Raw genomic sequence first — 17,803 nt, forward strand, 5'->3', positions numbered from 1 at the left:
TATATATTAATTATATTTATATAATATTTTATTTAAAAATAAATAAATAAATATAAAAAATACAAATTCGATTAATCAATAAAGACTTTATCCACTCGATTATCATCTAACGTCTTTTACAACCTTGAATTATTTACCCAAACTATGTAACTAATTTAAATAATAAATATATATATGTTAAAAAAAATGGTCTCAAAACCCGATGTTAATGAGTTGTTGGCCCTGTTTGGTAAAGAGCGTTTTGGGATAAAAAGAGCAGTTTTGACCAACTTTAGAGGTTTGACCACTAAAACCGCTAATTGGAGTGTTTGGTGGAGAGAGGTTTGGGAGAGAGTTTTGGGATGAAAACGCTAATTTAGAAAAAGCTCTTTTTCAATTAGCGTTTTGCAATATTAAAATTAATGGACTTCTTTAACCCTAATAGATAGACTCCCTCTTCTCCTGCGCCAAAATTAATGCCCTTATTCGTCTTTTTGCACAAACCGCTATTATCAATCAGCTAATTTTTACCAAATAGGTCTACACAAACAGCTAATCAAATCAGCTAGTCAAATCAGCTAATGTAATCAGCTAACAACTAACAGCTAATGTAATCAGCTAACAGCTAACAGTTAACAGCTAATTCCCAAACAAGGCGGTTGTATTTTTGGCTCCCTAAAATCATGTTCTAGTTAAAGCTTTTCTTTATTAGGAAATTTTAGAAATATTATTGTAAAAGCAAAGGTAACTAGATTTAAATTATTATTTTATTTAGTCTCGTCTCTCCTATTGGGGTTTATCTCGTCTTCTCTATTGAGGAGTTTGTCCATCTAAAACCTAGGGTTTGTTTCCACCGTATTCAGAGGAGCAGCCGCCGTTCCATAGCATAAAATCGAATTCCGATTTCACAACTGCAGCAACGATGGATAAAGGGAAGGGAATACTAGAAGCATACGCTCACCTTCGTCTAAACGACGACGTCGAGGATGGTCTGGTACTGTCAGCAGAAGAGGCGCCGGTGGACCTGTCGAAACCCTCCCTCTTTGTGATTGGTCAATTTCTAATTGCAAAAACAACCCACTTCGACAGCATGAAGTGTACTCTGGCAGCTATTTAGCGTCCGGTCAAAAGGGTAACGATCACAGAAACGGACAGAGAAGGTAGATACCTTTTTCAATTTTACCATGAACTGGATATTCTTCGAGTTCTGAACGATGGTCCCTGGACCTTCAATCAGAATGTCTTGATTATTAAAAGACTAGAGGTTACAGAACAGGCTCTCCAAGTTGATTTGTCCAACCTAATTATTTGGGTTCAGATTCTTGATCTCCCAGTTGGATTTCAGACAGCGACAGTGTGCAAAATTCTGGGAAATTATATTGGGCAATACATAGAAGCGGACGACAATAATTTTTCAAGTCTCAGACGCAACTTTGTCCGTGTCAAAGTGGCTATCGACGTCCGTAAACCACTCAAGAGAGGGCAAAAGATGAAGAGAAGCGGAGGGGAGGGGAATGGTTTTGGATCAACTTCAGATACGAAAGGCTGCCTAACTTTTGTTTTTACTGTGGTATCCTAGGGCATACTGATAAGTTTTGTGTGTTATTGTTTGATGACCCTAATCCATCATCAGAACGTCAATTTGGTAGTTATCTAAGGGCCTCGCTTCGAAGGAACAGCAGTCAAGCAGGCAGGGAATGGTTGAGAGAGAATGTAGGGGAAGAAAAAGAACAATCTAACACTCCAACCAAGGAGACAATAGCGCAATTTCAGCTAATTACCCCAGCTCAAGGAATCACAGGAGGATCATCTGGTTACATTCATGGCCCAAAAAGGCCAAGACTGGATGAAAAAGAGATGGAAGTCGACATCTCAGACCAATCAAAAAACGACTTTGGGGCGGGACCTGGTGCTCAGGCCCGCCAGAACCAATGAGTCTCCTTAGCTGGAACTGTCGTGGATTGGGCAATCCACGTACAGTAAACGTCCTCCTGGACATAATCAGGATTCACAAGCCCGCGGTTCTTTTTTTAATGGAAACAATGATAAAAGAAGAAAAAATGGTAGGGGTTTGTCGTAAATTGGGGTTCTCTAGGAGTTTTGTAGTGAATGGAAGTGGTCATGGTGGAGGTCTTGCCTTATTCTGGAAAGATTCTGTCAAAGTGGACGTCATCTCGTCATCCCAAAACTTTATAAACTCCTTGATTACTTTTCCTAACCTAACGCTATGCAGGGTTACAGGTTTCTATGGCTTTCCTGAGAGGAATAGGCGTCGGGCATCTTGGGATTTGCTGCGATCCCTCAAAGAACAAGATGGATTGGCGTGGTGCTGTATTGGGGATTTTAATGACATCCTTAATGTATTTGAAAAAATTGGCGGTAGGAGGCAACCAAACTGGCTTCTTGACGGCTTCAAAGCGGCAATTGAGGATTGTGAACTTTTTGATGTTGAGATGAGCGGTTATCAGTACACTTGGGAGGTCGGGAGAGGCACATACCACTGGATTGAGGAAAGACTTGATCGGGCCTTGGTTAATTCAAAGTGGAAGACGTCATTTGCCAATACAAAGCTTCAAAATCTATCAACGGTTGCATCTGATCACTCTGCTTTGCTTCTTGAGATGCAAACATGGATCCGGAAATCTCATCTCCATCGTTTCAGGTTCGAAAATGCTTGGGTAAGGGAAGAACAATGTGTTTCGGTGATAGCAGACTCATGGCGAGATTCAGAGGGCTGTGCTTTATCAGAGAAGCTTACGAGATGTTCAATGGCTCTTCAGTCTTGGAGTGCTAATTTGGAATCAAATTTCAGAAAATCCCTCAGTAACTTGAGATCTCTGATAGAGAAATTCAGAGGGAATAAATCAGACTACGGTATAGAGCAGTTCTACAAGGCTTCGTCAATGTACTCTAAAACTCTGAAACAGCAGGAAGACTTCTGGAAGCAGCGTGCAAAGCTATTTTGGCTTAAAGACGGGGACTCTAATTCAAAGTACTTTCATTCACATGCCTCCGCAAGGAAGCAGAAGAACGATTTTTCATCCCTGACTGACGATTTGGGCAGCAAGGTGTCTTGGGGAAGTGGTCTAGAGGAGGTACTGAAGGGGTATTTTGAAGGTATTTTCACTAGTGCGGGTGTGGAAGACTCAGAAGTGCTAAATCACGTCCATTCTAAAGTAACAACAGCCCATATCGAGATCTTATCTGTTCCCTTCACTGCAGAAGACGTCAAATCGGCTTGTTTCTCCATGCATCCTGACAAAAGCCCGGGGCCAGACGGCCTAAATCCGGCTTTTTACCAACATTTCTGGAATATCGTGGGGAGGGAGGTAAGCAACACTTATCTATCAGTACTCAGGAATGTTAGTCTGCCTCCTCATCTTAACGAAACATTTATTGCCCTGATCCCTAAAAAGAAAGTTGTGGAATCGGTGTCAGATTTAAGGCCTATAGCCCTATGCAACGTTTTATTCAAAATATTGTCAAGGATGTTGGCTAACCGTTTGAAACAGATCCTTCCGGATATTATCTCTCTCAGCCAAAGTGCATTTATCCCCGGGAGACTTATTTCTGATAACATCATAGTAGCTTATGAGATCATCCACAGAATGAAAGGGCTAAGACAAGGCAAGGTGGGGAGCACAGCTTTAAAACTCGACATGAGCAAAGCATACGATCGGATCGAATGGGATTTCCTCAAGCACATGCTTCAGAAATTGGGCTTCCCATCTTTATGGATTAGCTGGATCTCACTATGTGTGTCGACAGTGACCTATAAAATTATACAGGATAACAGGGAGATAGGGCCTATTATTCCACAGCGTGGGTTGCGCCAGGGAGATCCACTTTCTCCTTTTCTTTTCTTAATTTGCGTAGAGGGTTTATCTGCAATTCTTTCAGCTAAAGAGAGAAGGGGAAAAATCCACGGGTTTAAAATATCTAGAAATGCTCCTGCGATTTCTCACCTATTTTTTGCAGATGATAGTCTCCTATTTTTTAAAGCAACAAGATCAGAAGCACAGCATGTCAGTGATTGTTTGGCATTATACAGAAAAGCATCAGGCCAGAGTATCAATTTCTTGAAATCTTCTATTTTCTTCAGCTCGAACACATCAAGAGAATCAAGAGAGGTCATCGAATCTGTAATCCAAGTAAGAGAAACCACTACATTTGACAATTACCTTGGAGTTCCCATTGACGTCGGAAGAAACAAGACGCAAATATTTGGCTTCCTGAAAGACAGAATTTGGAACCGAATCAACAATTGGAAGGAGAAATTTCTATCTCGAGCTGGGAAAGAGGTACTAATTAAGTCTGTTTTACAATCAATTCCAACTTACTTAATGAGTATTTTCCTAATGCCTATGGAACTTTGTGAGGATATTCATAAGATGCTTAACAAATTTTGGTGGAAATCTTCTGGCCCTAATCCTACGGGGATACATTGGAAAAAATGGGATAATATGTGTCTTCCGAAGAATAATGGAGGAATGGGTTTCAGGAATGTGCACTTGTTCAACTTAGCCTTGTTGGCTAAGCAAAGCTGGAGAATCATTCAAGATCCCTCTTCTCTAATGGCACAGATGTTGAAAGCAAGATACTTCCCTAATGGCAATTTCCTCCAAGCGGAATTGGGACACAATCCGTCGTTCACTTGGCGAAGCATAATCGCAGGCAGGTCTTTAATCCTTAAGGGCTTAAGAAGTAAGGTTGGCTCGGGTGAAACTATTAGTATTTGGGACAGCCCTTGGCTCCCAGATAAGCTCAATCCTTTTCCTCAAAGCACCAAGCCTCCGGACAGCCACATTGAATTTGTAAGCGAGCTCAGGGGATCGGATGGCAACTGGAATGCTGATCTGATTGGTAGTTTGCTGAGTGTTAGGGATAAAAAATTGATTCTGTCAATTCCTGCTAGAAATCACGGTGTTCTTGACACTTGGTTCTGGTATCATACGCACTCTAAGACATATTCAGTACGAACCGGCTATTGGTTAGCGGTTGATCAGGAATCAGAGGATGTTCAAACTCCGGAATCATTTAATTGGAACTTGTTATGGAAATTGTGAGTTGCCCCGAAGGTGAAAAACTGTCTGTGGCGAATTCTGTCCCATTGCCCCCCAACAATGGCTAATTTGTCTAAACGTCACAGTTCCCACCCAAACAGATGCCCCATATGCAAAATGACTAACGAGAACGAAACTCATGTTTTTGTGTCTTGTGTGTTTGCTAAGCAGGTTTGGGAGCTTTTCTTTTCTGACAACAGAATGGAGTAGGTTAGCGATGTAAAGGAATGGTTCTCGGGCCTGCTCTCTTTGTCTCTCACAAAGGCGGAGGCTGCTGCAGAAATAATCTGGCAACTATGGATGTACCGCAACAGAGTGGTTTGGGAGAAGAAGTTCGCCCTCCCTAACTCTATTTTAACAGCAGCATCAGAAGAACATTCACAGTGGAACCATGCACAAGTTCGTCTTCGCAAATCTGGTCCTAAAAGCGGTCAAGAGCAAGAAAAATGGAAACTTCCGCCAACTGGTTTTTTGATGTGTAACGTTGATGCAGGGATCAGGGTGGAGGAGAATTTCAGTACATGTGGTATGCTAATTCGAGATGATAAGGGCGTTTGCGTTCGTGCAAGGAACGCAGGATTAGCAGACTCGGAGGACCCTACCCTTGCAGAGGCGATGGCAATTAGAGAGGCTCTTAGCTTGATTAAATCACTAAACTTATCACGGGTGATAGTTCAATCTGACTGCCTACAAGTGGTTAAGGCAATACAAAATAAATGGTTTGATCTTTCATATGTCTCTGATGTTATTCAAGATTGTTTCTCTATTCTTCAAGATCTGAACTTAGTTTCGATCTCATTCATAAAACGATCAGCGAATCTTGCAGCTCATACTTTAGCAAAAACTGTTAGTTCTAGGTCTGATTGGGGTGAGTGGGCCTGTCCACCACCGTTCCTTATCGATGTTTTACTCCCTGATTTAAGTTAATACATATTCTTTATTCTTTCAAAAAAAAAAATTATTATTTTATTTTTTAAAAGAAAGGTAACTAGATTTGAATCTATATGTATTTTTAGAATTTCCCTCGATAAAAGCAATTGGAGCGAGAAGGAGGAAAGAGATAGCCCATTGGGTTTTTCCTGAAATGTTCAAACCCATTACTTCAGTCCAAAAGTCAAAATTGCGATACCCATTGAGTTCTCAAAAACGACGTAGTTTGTTTGCTGATTAATCCACTTTTGCTTCTGTAACTTGTATGGCTACAACGATGTCCACACAGCACCACTGAAAGACTATCAATCCAACCCCAGTCTCATGTTTCACTCAAAATCTCCATAACCAACTCAGGTACGAATTTGATTCAGCCGAACTCTCTATGTTCAGTTTTCTTTCTGTTCCTCAAGTATGCAATTTTGAACCTACTGTGTAAAATCTTCCATGAGAGTGTATAGCATGTGCTTTTTGTTCTTTGGCTGGATTTTGAATTCTGGATTTTCCTAATTTCTTCTGAATTATCTAGAAAATATGCAAGCTTTAAGTGTGTGGCCAAATAAAGGTGGCTTATTTGTAATGCCCCACTTGGATTCCGAACTGGGTTCAACTTGTTTCCTAATCTCGAGGAGGGGGAATTCTGGTAGGTTTGGAACTTTTATGAGTTCACAATTTGATATAAAAAGTGGGTTCCTTTCTCAGTCTTTTAAACTGAAATTCATTAACATTTCTGAACCAAGGAAAGGGGAAACTGTTGCTTTTGCTTCAGCATTGGAGCAACAAGAAATTGGGAGTCAGTTTCATGGAGGAGAATCTAGTTTAGATGATGAGTTGTTAGAGAAGAAGGAGACTGATGAATTGTATAGAATAGATAGTGATAGTGATAATAATATTAATCAAGAAGAAGATAGTGATGAGAAGGAGAAGGATACGTGGGTTGATGTTCGTGCTCTAGCTTGTAGCTTGCATTCTGCTAAAACAGCAGATGATGTTGAAGAGGTTCTCAACAATATTGAATTGCCTCTTAAAGTTTACTCATCCATGATCAAGGGTCTTGGCTGGGACAAGAAATTAGACTCTGCCATGGCTCTTGTACACTGGCTCAAGAGAAGGAAGGAAAGAGGAGAAACTACTTTGGGTCCAAATCTTTTCATATACAACAGTTTACTAGGTGTGGTCAAACAGTGTGAACAGTTTGACAAAACTGAGGAAATCTTGCTCAATATGACTCAGGAAGGAATTGCTCCTAATGTCGTAACTTACAACACCTTGATGGCTATTTATGTAGAACAAGGTGAACCTAGTAAGGCCCTTCATATTCTGGAGGAAATGCATAGCAAGGATTTTGCTCCATCTGCTGCATCCTATTCTACTGCTTTACAGGCTTTTCGACAAATGGAAGATGGAAATGGAGCTGTCGCATTCTATGCAGACATAAAAGAAAAATATCTGAAAGGTGAAATAGGACAAGATTCGAGAGAAGGTTGGGAAAAGGAACTTAATAAACTTGAAAATTTCACAATTCGCATTGCCTACCAAGTGATGCGGAGGTGGCTTGTGAGGCGTGCTAATTTAAGCACTGATGTGTTGAAGCTTTTAATAAATATGGACAGGGCTGGGCTGCACCCTAGTCGGGAAGAGTATGAGCGTCTTGTCTGGGCTTGTACTCGGGAGGATCATTATGTTGTTGGCAAAGAATTGTATGATAGGATCAGAGGAAGATATTCTGAAATTAGTTTATCAGTCTGCAACCATGTGATTTGGTTGATGGGCACCGCAAAGAAGTGGTGGGCAGCTTTGGAGATTTATGAGGATTTGTTGGACAAGGGACCAAGTCCAAATAACATGTCCACCGAATTGGTTCTCTCTCATTTTAACATTTTACTTACTGCAGCTAGAAAAAGAGGAATTTGGAGATGGGGTGTTCGGTTGTTAAACAAGATGGAAGAGAAAGGCCTTAAGCCCGGAAGTAGAGAATGGAATGCAGTTCTTGTTGCCTGTTCCAAGGCTTCTGAAACTTCCGCTGCAGTGCAGATTTTTCGGAGAATGATTGAACAAGGTGAGAAGCCAACAATTGTTTCCTATGGCGCATTGCTTAGTGCACTCGAAAAAGGTAGACTCTATGATGAAGCTGTCCGAGTATGGGAGCATATGCTTAAGGTAGGCATCAAACCCAACGTATATGCCTACACAATTATGGCGTCTGTATTTTCCGGACTAGGGAAGTTCAAACATGTGGATGCCATAATTAATGAGATGAATTCAACTGGGATTGAGCCAACAATCATCACATATAATGCAATAATCAGCGGATGTGCACACAACAGTAGGAGCAGCGCAGCGTATGAATGGTTTCATCGAATGAAGGTTCAGAACATGTCACCGAACAAGATTACATACGAAATGCTGATTGAGGCTCTGGCGAAGGATGGTAAACCAAGGCTTGCATACGAATTGTATTTGAGGGCGCAAAATGAGGGCCTTAACCTCTCTGCAAAAGTTTACGATGCAGTGGTGGATTCCTCTGAGGTTAATGGAGCTACTATTGACATAAGTATTTTAGGTCCGAGACCGCCAGACAAAAAGCAGAGAGTGAATATACGGAAAAGTTTGTCTGAATTCTGTGATATTGCTGATGTTCCAAGGAGAAGTAAACCGTTCAAGCGAAAAGAAGTTTTCCCCTCACAAGTAGATGGAGTCTGAACTTGGTATCATATATTATTCATATGTATCTTTGTACATTTGATGTAAGAATATGCAACCTCATTTCATACCAAATATTTGCCAGCAGTCACACAAGGTTGTTGCGTATTGAGTTTTTCTTTGGTTATTGGTTTGATTACAGATGGCAATTTTCTATTACCTCTGTACTTGTTCTCTATACTTTGAAAACGTCATATTTATTGACCCCCTCAAATCCACGTAGTGAAGCATATAGGGATTTTGGACAAGTTGAAGTGCGTACATTTTGAGTAGAAGATGGAGTTAGAGATGTATTAAACTGAAATAGAGTTTGTTTATAGGTTGATACAAAGTAGGAGAAAAGCATTGTCTAAAGTGGAAGGTGTGTATTGTGATGGAAATGTTGCCTCCTCCTCCTTAATTGATTGATTAAGGAATCTAATCCCCATATCTTATATCTTATCTCTATGTTGAGTAGACCTCAACTCTAACTTTTCAAAAATAAAATAAAGATATACATCAAGTATTTTCTTTTAAATATTTTATCAGTTTATGCGTTTTAATCTATTATAATAATTGGTTCCTTTTTTTTTAGCCGATTCTATAATATTGAGGCGACTCAATTCGTTCTTAAGTGATTTGTGTATGTCTATCTTTTTTTATACATTTATTTTAAGAGTAAATTACAAAACTAGACATTTGGAGAAGCTCATTTACATATTTACACTCATTCCTATACATGCTACCAAAATAGACTCTTCCATTGCATATTTTTCATAAATACCCTTAATATATATATAACAAACACTTGCAACAATCAAGTTCATTTAGTATATATATAACAAACACTTGCAAGAATCAAATAATTTCAGCTCCAAATCACTCTCTCCAAATCGCTCTTAAGCATTAAAATATTTGTCTTCAAATCACTTGCAAGCTTCAACATTTGCTCCAAATCTGTTCAACATTTGTCTCCAAACATCACGTATGTTTTTTTTGTTGAAGAAAACATAATATGCTAGATTTATCTCATTCAAATTTTTGCCACATATAACAGTTACCAACTTAGGATTCACGGATCACAAATCGCAAAATGCGATATGATCCGAAAAATGCGATCACATTTACGAAGGTTACCATATCGCATATGCGATACAATATCCAAAATGCGATCATTGTACAGGTCCATACCATATCGCATATGCGATACAAATATTCTAAATGCGATCACTATTAGTAAGGATACCATATCACATTTTTACAAAATGCAATACAGATAACTTAATGTGATTCGCAAATGATCAAATGCGTGATTCGCAAATGATCAAATGCGCTCGCATAAATGAAAATGTGAAATACATTTTCACTCAATTTCAATAACTTTCACTCATTTTCACTCAGCTTCAAACTACATTTTCACAGTTTATAACATGATTTTTTTAGTTATTTGACAATGTATTTTGTTCTTCTCAATATAATATGTCCACAATTTGTTTGGTATCTTGGAATGGCCAATGGAAAAAAGTAGTAAGTATCATGACGTACGTTGGTGGTGAATCGAAGTTGCTCCGGGTTTCAAAAAAAATCAATTTGGAGAAGTTAAAAGAGAGAATTTACACATGTGTAGGTATTGATTCAGCCTTATATGATTTAATGAATGTCCATGCAAGCAAAAGACAGTCCAAACAAAGTATCTATTGTAGATCACAATACGATGATTCATAGATTATTACTCGATGAATCCGACCCATGTGATGCCAATGTATGTTGAATTGATACGTCGCACTTGTACGAATTCCTAGAGGTTGTTAAGAAGAGAATGTTCAGACGAGTAATATTCCTCAAGACAATGTACGCCCAAATCATAGATCAGACTATGAGAGTTGTGCTCTAAATGTTGAGCAAATGCCATATGAAGATGTGTGGGGTACGTATAACGACAATAATTACGATGTTGGAAATGGGTGGGGTACTTATAACGCTAAGCATGACAATGCTAGAGATACATTTGTACCTGAAACACAACCAATTGATTAGGTTGGTACCGAAGCAACTGCACAAGTTGATCATGTCCCATCAAATGTCTATGAGGCAGATGACGAAGACAAAAAAAAACGAAGGAGGACTGATCCATTTCGGTGGCTTCCGGAAGTACATTATGCACACGTGCTCTAATTATGGTCTTATTCTTTTAGGAAAAGAAAGATATTTTCAAGTAATTTGGTGCATTAATGCACCCAAATTGTAGGTGCAATAATGCACCGAAAAACAAGTTAGAAGATGTTCAAATTTTAGCATTTTGGAGCTATAAATACTATTCATTTTCTCCAAATTAACCATTCCAAAATTAATTCCTTTTTTGTAGAATTACAAAAGAGAGTAGAAGAAAAACTAGAGAGGGGAGTTGAAAGTTCGGTAAATACTACACTGTTGGTGTAAAGGTACAATCTGAATATTTTAATTATCTCCTAAATTATTGCATGCCTCAAGTTTTGGTATGCTTGAGAGAGTCTTAATTTATGTCTTCCCATTCTTATTATTAGTGGAGTTATTTTTCAGGGCCGCATGTTTTTTCCCTTCCAAAAGGATTTTCTACATAAATATGGATCTCCGGCTCAAATTTTGAAATCCCCACTTCAATTAACACCAACAAGAACATATGAGTTGGTGGCCAAGCGGTCCTTCCAAAGATACCTTTTCTATAAGGGTTAAGGAAGGAAATACTCAAGCACCAATACTCCAAGTTTTTGGAAATCTTTAAAAAACTACACATTAACTTGTCATTTTGCGGAGGCACTTGAACAAATGTAGGGTTATGTCAAGTTTCTTAAATACTTTCTCTCTAAGAAGAGAAAGTGAGAAGTGAACGAAATAGTGGCTTTAACAGAAGAATGCTCATCCATTATGCTTAGAAAGCTGCATGCAAATATGATGGATCAATAGAGTTTTTTGATCCATTGTACAATAGGCGATATGTCCTTTTCCCATGCATTATGTGATTTAGGGGCATCTATTAATCTAATGTCTCTTTCTATTTTTAGGAATATAAGGATGGGTTAACCAGGGCTAACAAACATGACTTATCAATTGGCGGATCAGTCCATAGCCCAACCCAATAGCATAGTTAAAGATGTGCTTGTTAAGGTGGACATGTTTGTGTTTCCTATCGACTTTGTAATAATTGGCATGATGGAGGATGATGTCGTGCCCATCTTGTTAGGCAGGCCGTTCTTTGCAACCACTTGGGCACTCATTTATGTCCAAAACAGTGGCTTATATCATGATTATGCGATGAAAATGTAATGCATAACATGTATGGTGATTTTTGTTACCCGGATAACAACCTTAAAACTTGTAATTTTATTTATCAGATTGATAAGGTAGTTGAGGAAGTGTGTTGTAGGCCACCTCAAGAAACTACACCAGAGGAAGTAAGTGAGGATCCTTGGAGGGCATTGGATAAAATCCACTTCGGTGGGTTGACAGTATCGAGTTTTTGGTAAAGAGGCTCATAGTGGGGCCGAGCAAGGAAGAGACACATCTCTTCGTTCATGAAGCCACACAAGCCTAAATCGAGAAAGAGTTATTCCAACCATACACATAATGTAGGTTTGAGTTTCTAACTCAAATTTGGTAGTATATGCATTATATGCCTTATGTTCTAATTTATGTTTGATTTAGTGTTTTTATGAATTTTGCTTAGATTAATTTATCAGTGGATTAATTTTGATGTTTTTATATGTATTTGTAAGTTTGATTTATTTGTTTTTGTGTTTTAGTGTTGGGAAATTTGAGAAAAAAACATTAAATCGGAATGAAGTTTTTAGTGAAAAAGTGAGAGGAAACTAGACTGTCCAATTTTCGAGTTAAAACGACATGTCAATTCATGGCATATTGTGAAGGAGTTCTAGCACCAGATTAAAAGGCGGAATTTTTTTGATTAAAGAAGATCTATTTTCCACAAGATTAAACACGTATGATAGAATAAAATTCACCTTTCAATATCGAAGGAGAGTCGTTCAAGTTGTTTGAGATTGAGAAGTTGAAATCAAATTCCCTCTACCGTTTCACACATAGATGCGTATACTAGCATAATCCTGTGTGCTAGTACTCCAAATCGAGAACACGAATGAACGACGAATGGAATCCGAAGGAGAAGGGGTGGCTCGACTAGAGAGTATAGACGGTGAGAAAATATTTTGTCTTAGGTTTGAAAATGAATAATCCTTATATTATTTTGCACTAGCTTTTCTACTCACTATTAAAGCTACAACTTTAACTATTTATAGATTTCCTTTAACCTAGACCTAATATGAATCAAAATAATAAACCTTTTATTATTAGGATTCTAACTAAATTTTATTAATTTAGATAATATCCAATATTACCTATCCTAATTAATTAAGATTTAGGAAAGAAAATAAACACGTAATCCACCATAGGGGGTACACTTAATTATGTCTTCGAGGGGATTGTACAATTTTTAATTGAATAGAAAATCAAATCCAACTTAGATTATCTGACAAAATAAAGTATATGGTCTAGACACGAGAGTCCTTTCCTATTTAGCCAACATCGTAAAGTTAAACGAACGAAGATGCCTGAAATTAAGTCCCACATGGTCCTTTCGGTGACACAAGTTATCCCAAGAAGTCCAGTAAATCTGTTCCATCCCCTGCAAATTTGAACCCCACCAAAATGAATTCATCATCCTTTGCAGCTCCTTAGATAGAGAAATAGGGATTAAAAACAAACTCATACAAAATGTAGGAACTTTTTGTACAAAAGATTTCAATAAAACTTCTTTAGCTGTTTGTGAGAGCATCTTATTATACCAACCAAAGATTCTATGCCCCAACCGATTTTTTAAATGGAAAAAATAGCCCTTTTATTTTGACCCACCATAGCAGGAAACCCCAAGTAACGACTCGTATTTAGAATATGATGGATCCCTGAAATATTACGGATAGCAGCATGCACCCCTCCGAAACCTTTTGACTAAAGAAGATGCTCAAGGGATATGTTAATGTTTGGCTTAAGGTGGCAGGTTGGCAACGTTCCACAAGTAAACATTTTGTGCGATCTGTGGTTAGGGGACTCTCCGAACTTTCTGCCTCAGACGACAGTAAAAATGTGCACCAAATTTTTACGAGTCTCGGATCTTCGAACGAAAGACTTGAGGGATTGGGATTTAAGGAGGATTTGGTCTTTGTTTGATGACACTGATGTTCGGTGATCCTATCATTACCAGTTGAAGATGTGGAAGTCAATAATAACAGGCTAATTGGTACACAACAAGGTGTAGTGAGAAATAAACAAACAAACAAAAAAAATTATGGTCTAACTAAATGAGCATAGCTCAATTGGTACACCTCTAGTTTCAGAGGTGGAATGTTGTGGGTTCGAATCCATCATCTTTATATAAAGTTATAATCACACTTCAAGTACTTCTTTTTTTATTAGAAACCGGAGGACTGGAACGGGCTCAGACATCCCAACTATGTTGGCACCCCTGAGGAACCGAAACCAGGAACTCAAATAAATAAATGAAAAAATAAAGAATAGTAACAAATGTTAGGCAAAATGAAAAGAGGCTCTGCCTGAAAGGTCTGCAGCTAACAAGCTATTACAAAAGGCCGGAATAGAATTCCACCACACCTCCTCGGAGCAGGATCGGGCGTAGTTAGCGATTGCGTCTGCAATTTGGTTGCCCTCTCGGAATAAGTGTGAAATCACAACTCGCATCTCACGCATCAAATTCTTGTAGTCTAGCCATGCCTCTCTAACCTTCCAAGGGACCAGAATATCACTGTTTCGGAAAACTGAGACCACATAAATCGAATCAGATTCCAGCCAAACATCACGCCAACCACTTGCGTGAGCCTTTTTGACAGCAAACAAAGCTGCCTGCAGTTCTGCCAAGTGCACCAGCAGATCCGGGAAGGGGAAAGCAAAGGCGCCGACGCAACTGCCCAAATGATCACGGAAAATACCCCCACACCCGGCAGACCCGTTCAAGACTGAAGCGTCAGTGTTTGCTTTGATCCAGCCCGACGGAGGTGTGAGCCAGTGAACAGGAATGATACGAGGGGCTCGGGAGCGTCTAGGGGCGAGATTCAAGGCTTGCAAAATTCCAGCTTCAGCAGTAGAGTTCCAGATGCTCCCCAACATAAAATTGTCAGCTCTACGGATGTTTTTCCATAACAAAAACAATGCTCTGTGAATATCCGGAGGCTTGTCATTAAATATGCAATCGTTCCGAATGAACCAAATCACCCAAATTGCGTGGACGAAGGCACTATTCCACAGGATACGAATTTGAGAACTAAACTTTTGAGAAGCTGCCCAAAGGAGTCTATCCCGAAGGGAGTCATTATCCACAAATCTTCTACCAAACAACGAAGAGATACCAGCCCAAATGGCTTTTCCGAAGCTGCAATTCATCAGTAAATGTTCTGAAGACTCGACATCCGAATGACACAAACAGCAACGCGACACCACTGCAATCCCGCGTTTACTGAGATTCAAATGCGTAGGCAGAGCATCCCAGTATGCCCTCCAACAATCAAATGAATGAGCCGGTGGAATGAATTTCCTCCAGATAAATTTAAAACACTGATTCTGCGAGATTTCCATGTTCAGCCATCTGTAGAATAATTTGGTAGAAAAAATACCTTTGTCCGCCGGCCTCCAAACGCATAAGTCACTATCTGAGCTCAGCCGACGAATAGCGTGAATATCCTGTGTAATAGAGTTGGGAAGCGCAGGGAGGTTCGCCCAGGCGGCATCATCCGTAAACTCATCCACAGTGTCAGTTAGCCTTCGTTTTTCCGACGCATTCAAACCCAGGCGATCAGCAATTGTGGGCCTGATCCATTCCGATGTCCAGAAATTAAGACGGGAAGAGGTTCCAATAAACCAGGTGCAATTATTCCGCAAAGCCAAGTAAGCCGTGCAGATAGAATGCCATATCGAAGAACCCGTTAAATGGAGCCTAGGGCAGCCTGCAACATCCAGAAACCATGATCTAAGCAAACAAAACCAAGGGGAATCCCCTGTATTCAGATCCCAAGCCAGTTTGCCTGTCAAGGCCACATTGAAAGTAGATAGATCCTTCAAGCCAAGACCCCCGCAGTACAGCGGACGTAAGCACTTTTTCCACGGGGCTGTCACCAATTTCCTGTCAAACACATTACCGGTCCATATGAAATTCCTCATATGAATATTCAGCCGTTTTAAAAGGTGCTTAGACCACTTGTACACTGAGAAAGAGTGTGTAAGAGCGCCAGTTATGACCGAATTTACCAAAGTAAGTCTCCCAGCCATTGAAAGAGAAGAGCCTTTCCAACGGGCAAATTTAGCTGAAATTCTATCACAGACCCCTTCTAGGAACCGTCGTCTTGGTGCGCCTTCAAATAAAGGAACCCCGAGGTAATTAAAAGGCAGCTGACCAATTCTGATACCCATAATATCGATAAGACGTGCTCTTCTAGCTGCCGTAATGGAGTTCCCAAAATAGGATTCTGATTTATGCCAATTTACGACTTGCCCAGAGATCCTCCCATACTGATCAAAGATTGATTTTAAAGCTTCAACATTTCCAATTGTAGCCTTACAGAAAATAATCACATCATCGGCGTAAAGCAAATGAGAAGGGAACCTCTCTGAACGGGAGTAGTTCATGAGAGAAAGAGAGCCATCCGACGCCACTTTAGACAGAAGACGGCTCAGGTAGTCCTCAGCAATGCCAAATAAGATTGGAGAAAGGGGATCCCCTTGTCGAACCCCTCGAGAGCAGGCAAAGTACCCTTGAAGCCCCTGCGGAGTCAAAATGGAGAGTCTGGCTGAGGAGAAAATGTTAAGAAGAAAGTCCCTGAACCTTAATGAGAAACCAAACGAATCCAGAACCTGCAGTAAGAAATTCCAGTCCAAAGTATCGAATGCCTTTTTAATGTCAATTTTGAGAGCCATATTCCCTCCAAAGCATTTTTTATTTAGACTGTTAATCCCCTCGGAAGCCATGGCAATACAATGATGGATGTTCCGACCTTTCACAAACCCAAATTGATTCCTCGAGACAATACGGCTAGCAATCGGGGCCAAACGGTTCGCTAGAATTTTAGCAATCAGCTTATTACAGAAGTTGCTCATTACAATGGGCCTGTACTGATCAATACGGGTTGCACCATCAACTTTCGGGATCAAAGCCATAATATTAGAGTTCAGCCCCGTAGTGATCATTCCAGTATCAAAAAACCAAGTCACCATGTTACAAATATCAGAGCCAATGATATCCCAACAAGATTGAAAAAACTGACCAGTGAATCCGTCCGGTCCTGGGGCGCTCGATGAATCCATGTGCATCACCGTTTTCTGAATTTCTATGTTATCCGGATGACGAAGCAGCTCCGCATTCTCCTCATTTGTAATAATCGATGGAATAAGCGTGGAGATATCCGAGAGATCAATAGGACCTACAGGGTTGGCAAAAATATTCTCAAAATGCTCTGTTATATGAGAGGAGATTACCTCAGTATCCGAAGTGAGGGCCCCATTAATTTCCATCGTCGAAATACCGCTTGAAACCTTCCAGATAGTAGCAGCCCGGTGGAAGAAGGTGGTATTCCTGTCCCCTACCTCTAGCCAACGGGTTTGGCTTTTTTCTTTGAGATAAACCTCTTTTTGTAGCAGGAACTGATCTAAAGTGGCTTGAGCCTGAGATTCCTAAGCCTGCAGCTCACTTGAGTGATCAGTTGAGGACTGAACCTGGATTTGATTGAGATTAGCTTCACTGTTTGCAATATTATTATCCACACTCGCGTAAACAAAACATAGGAGATGGGAAGTGTTGTTATTATTACAGCTAATTAACACAAATTGCTCATGAGTAACCAAAACTGAAGAGGTAGTATGAGTTGACTGAAAAAGCCAAAGAGTTTCTCTGTCATGATGATTAGCCGTCACAAATATCATGCCAAGTCTGCCCCACAAGGAGTCATGAATAACAGCCCGGTCCACCATAGGTTCCGCCAGGCACAGGAAATCCGGCTTATGCTGTTGACATAAGTTAAAAAGAAAGTGTTGGGTCTCCAGGTTATGGATACCACGAAATTCCAAAACAGCACCTTCATAAGAAGCGGGCGGGTGGT

The 17,803-nt window shown here is 39.8% G+C and overlaps 1 protein-coding gene across 1 annotated transcript; it reads left to right on the forward strand.

Moving 5' to 3' along the window:
• The first annotated feature begins 6,231 nt into the window (after positions 1–6,231).
• Positions 6,232–8,879, forward strand: LOC136233456 (protein LOW PHOTOSYNTHETIC EFFICIENCY 1, chloroplastic). The gene has a single exon (XM_066023119.1). It carries the CDS (start codon positions 6,507–6,509, stop codon positions 8,673–8,675), a length of 2,169 nt encoding a protein of 722 aa, XP_065879191.1. The 5' UTR covers positions 6,232–6,506; the 3' UTR covers positions 8,676–8,879.
• Positions 8,880–17,803: the final 8,924 nt, after the last annotated feature.

Source organism: Euphorbia lathyris, chromosome 6, assembly GCF_963576675.1.
Source record: "Euphorbia lathyris chromosome 6, ddEupLath1.1, whole genome shotgun sequence".
NCBI classification, from domain to species: Eukaryota; Viridiplantae; Streptophyta; class Magnoliopsida; order Malpighiales; family Euphorbiaceae; genus Euphorbia; species Euphorbia lathyris.

Bases quoted from the DNA above. Each gene is read 5' to 3' on its own strand.
- LOC136233456 (XM_066023119.1), top strand. From the start codon at position 6,507: ATGCAAGCTTTAAGTGTGTGGCCAAATAAAGGTGGCTTATTTGTAATG.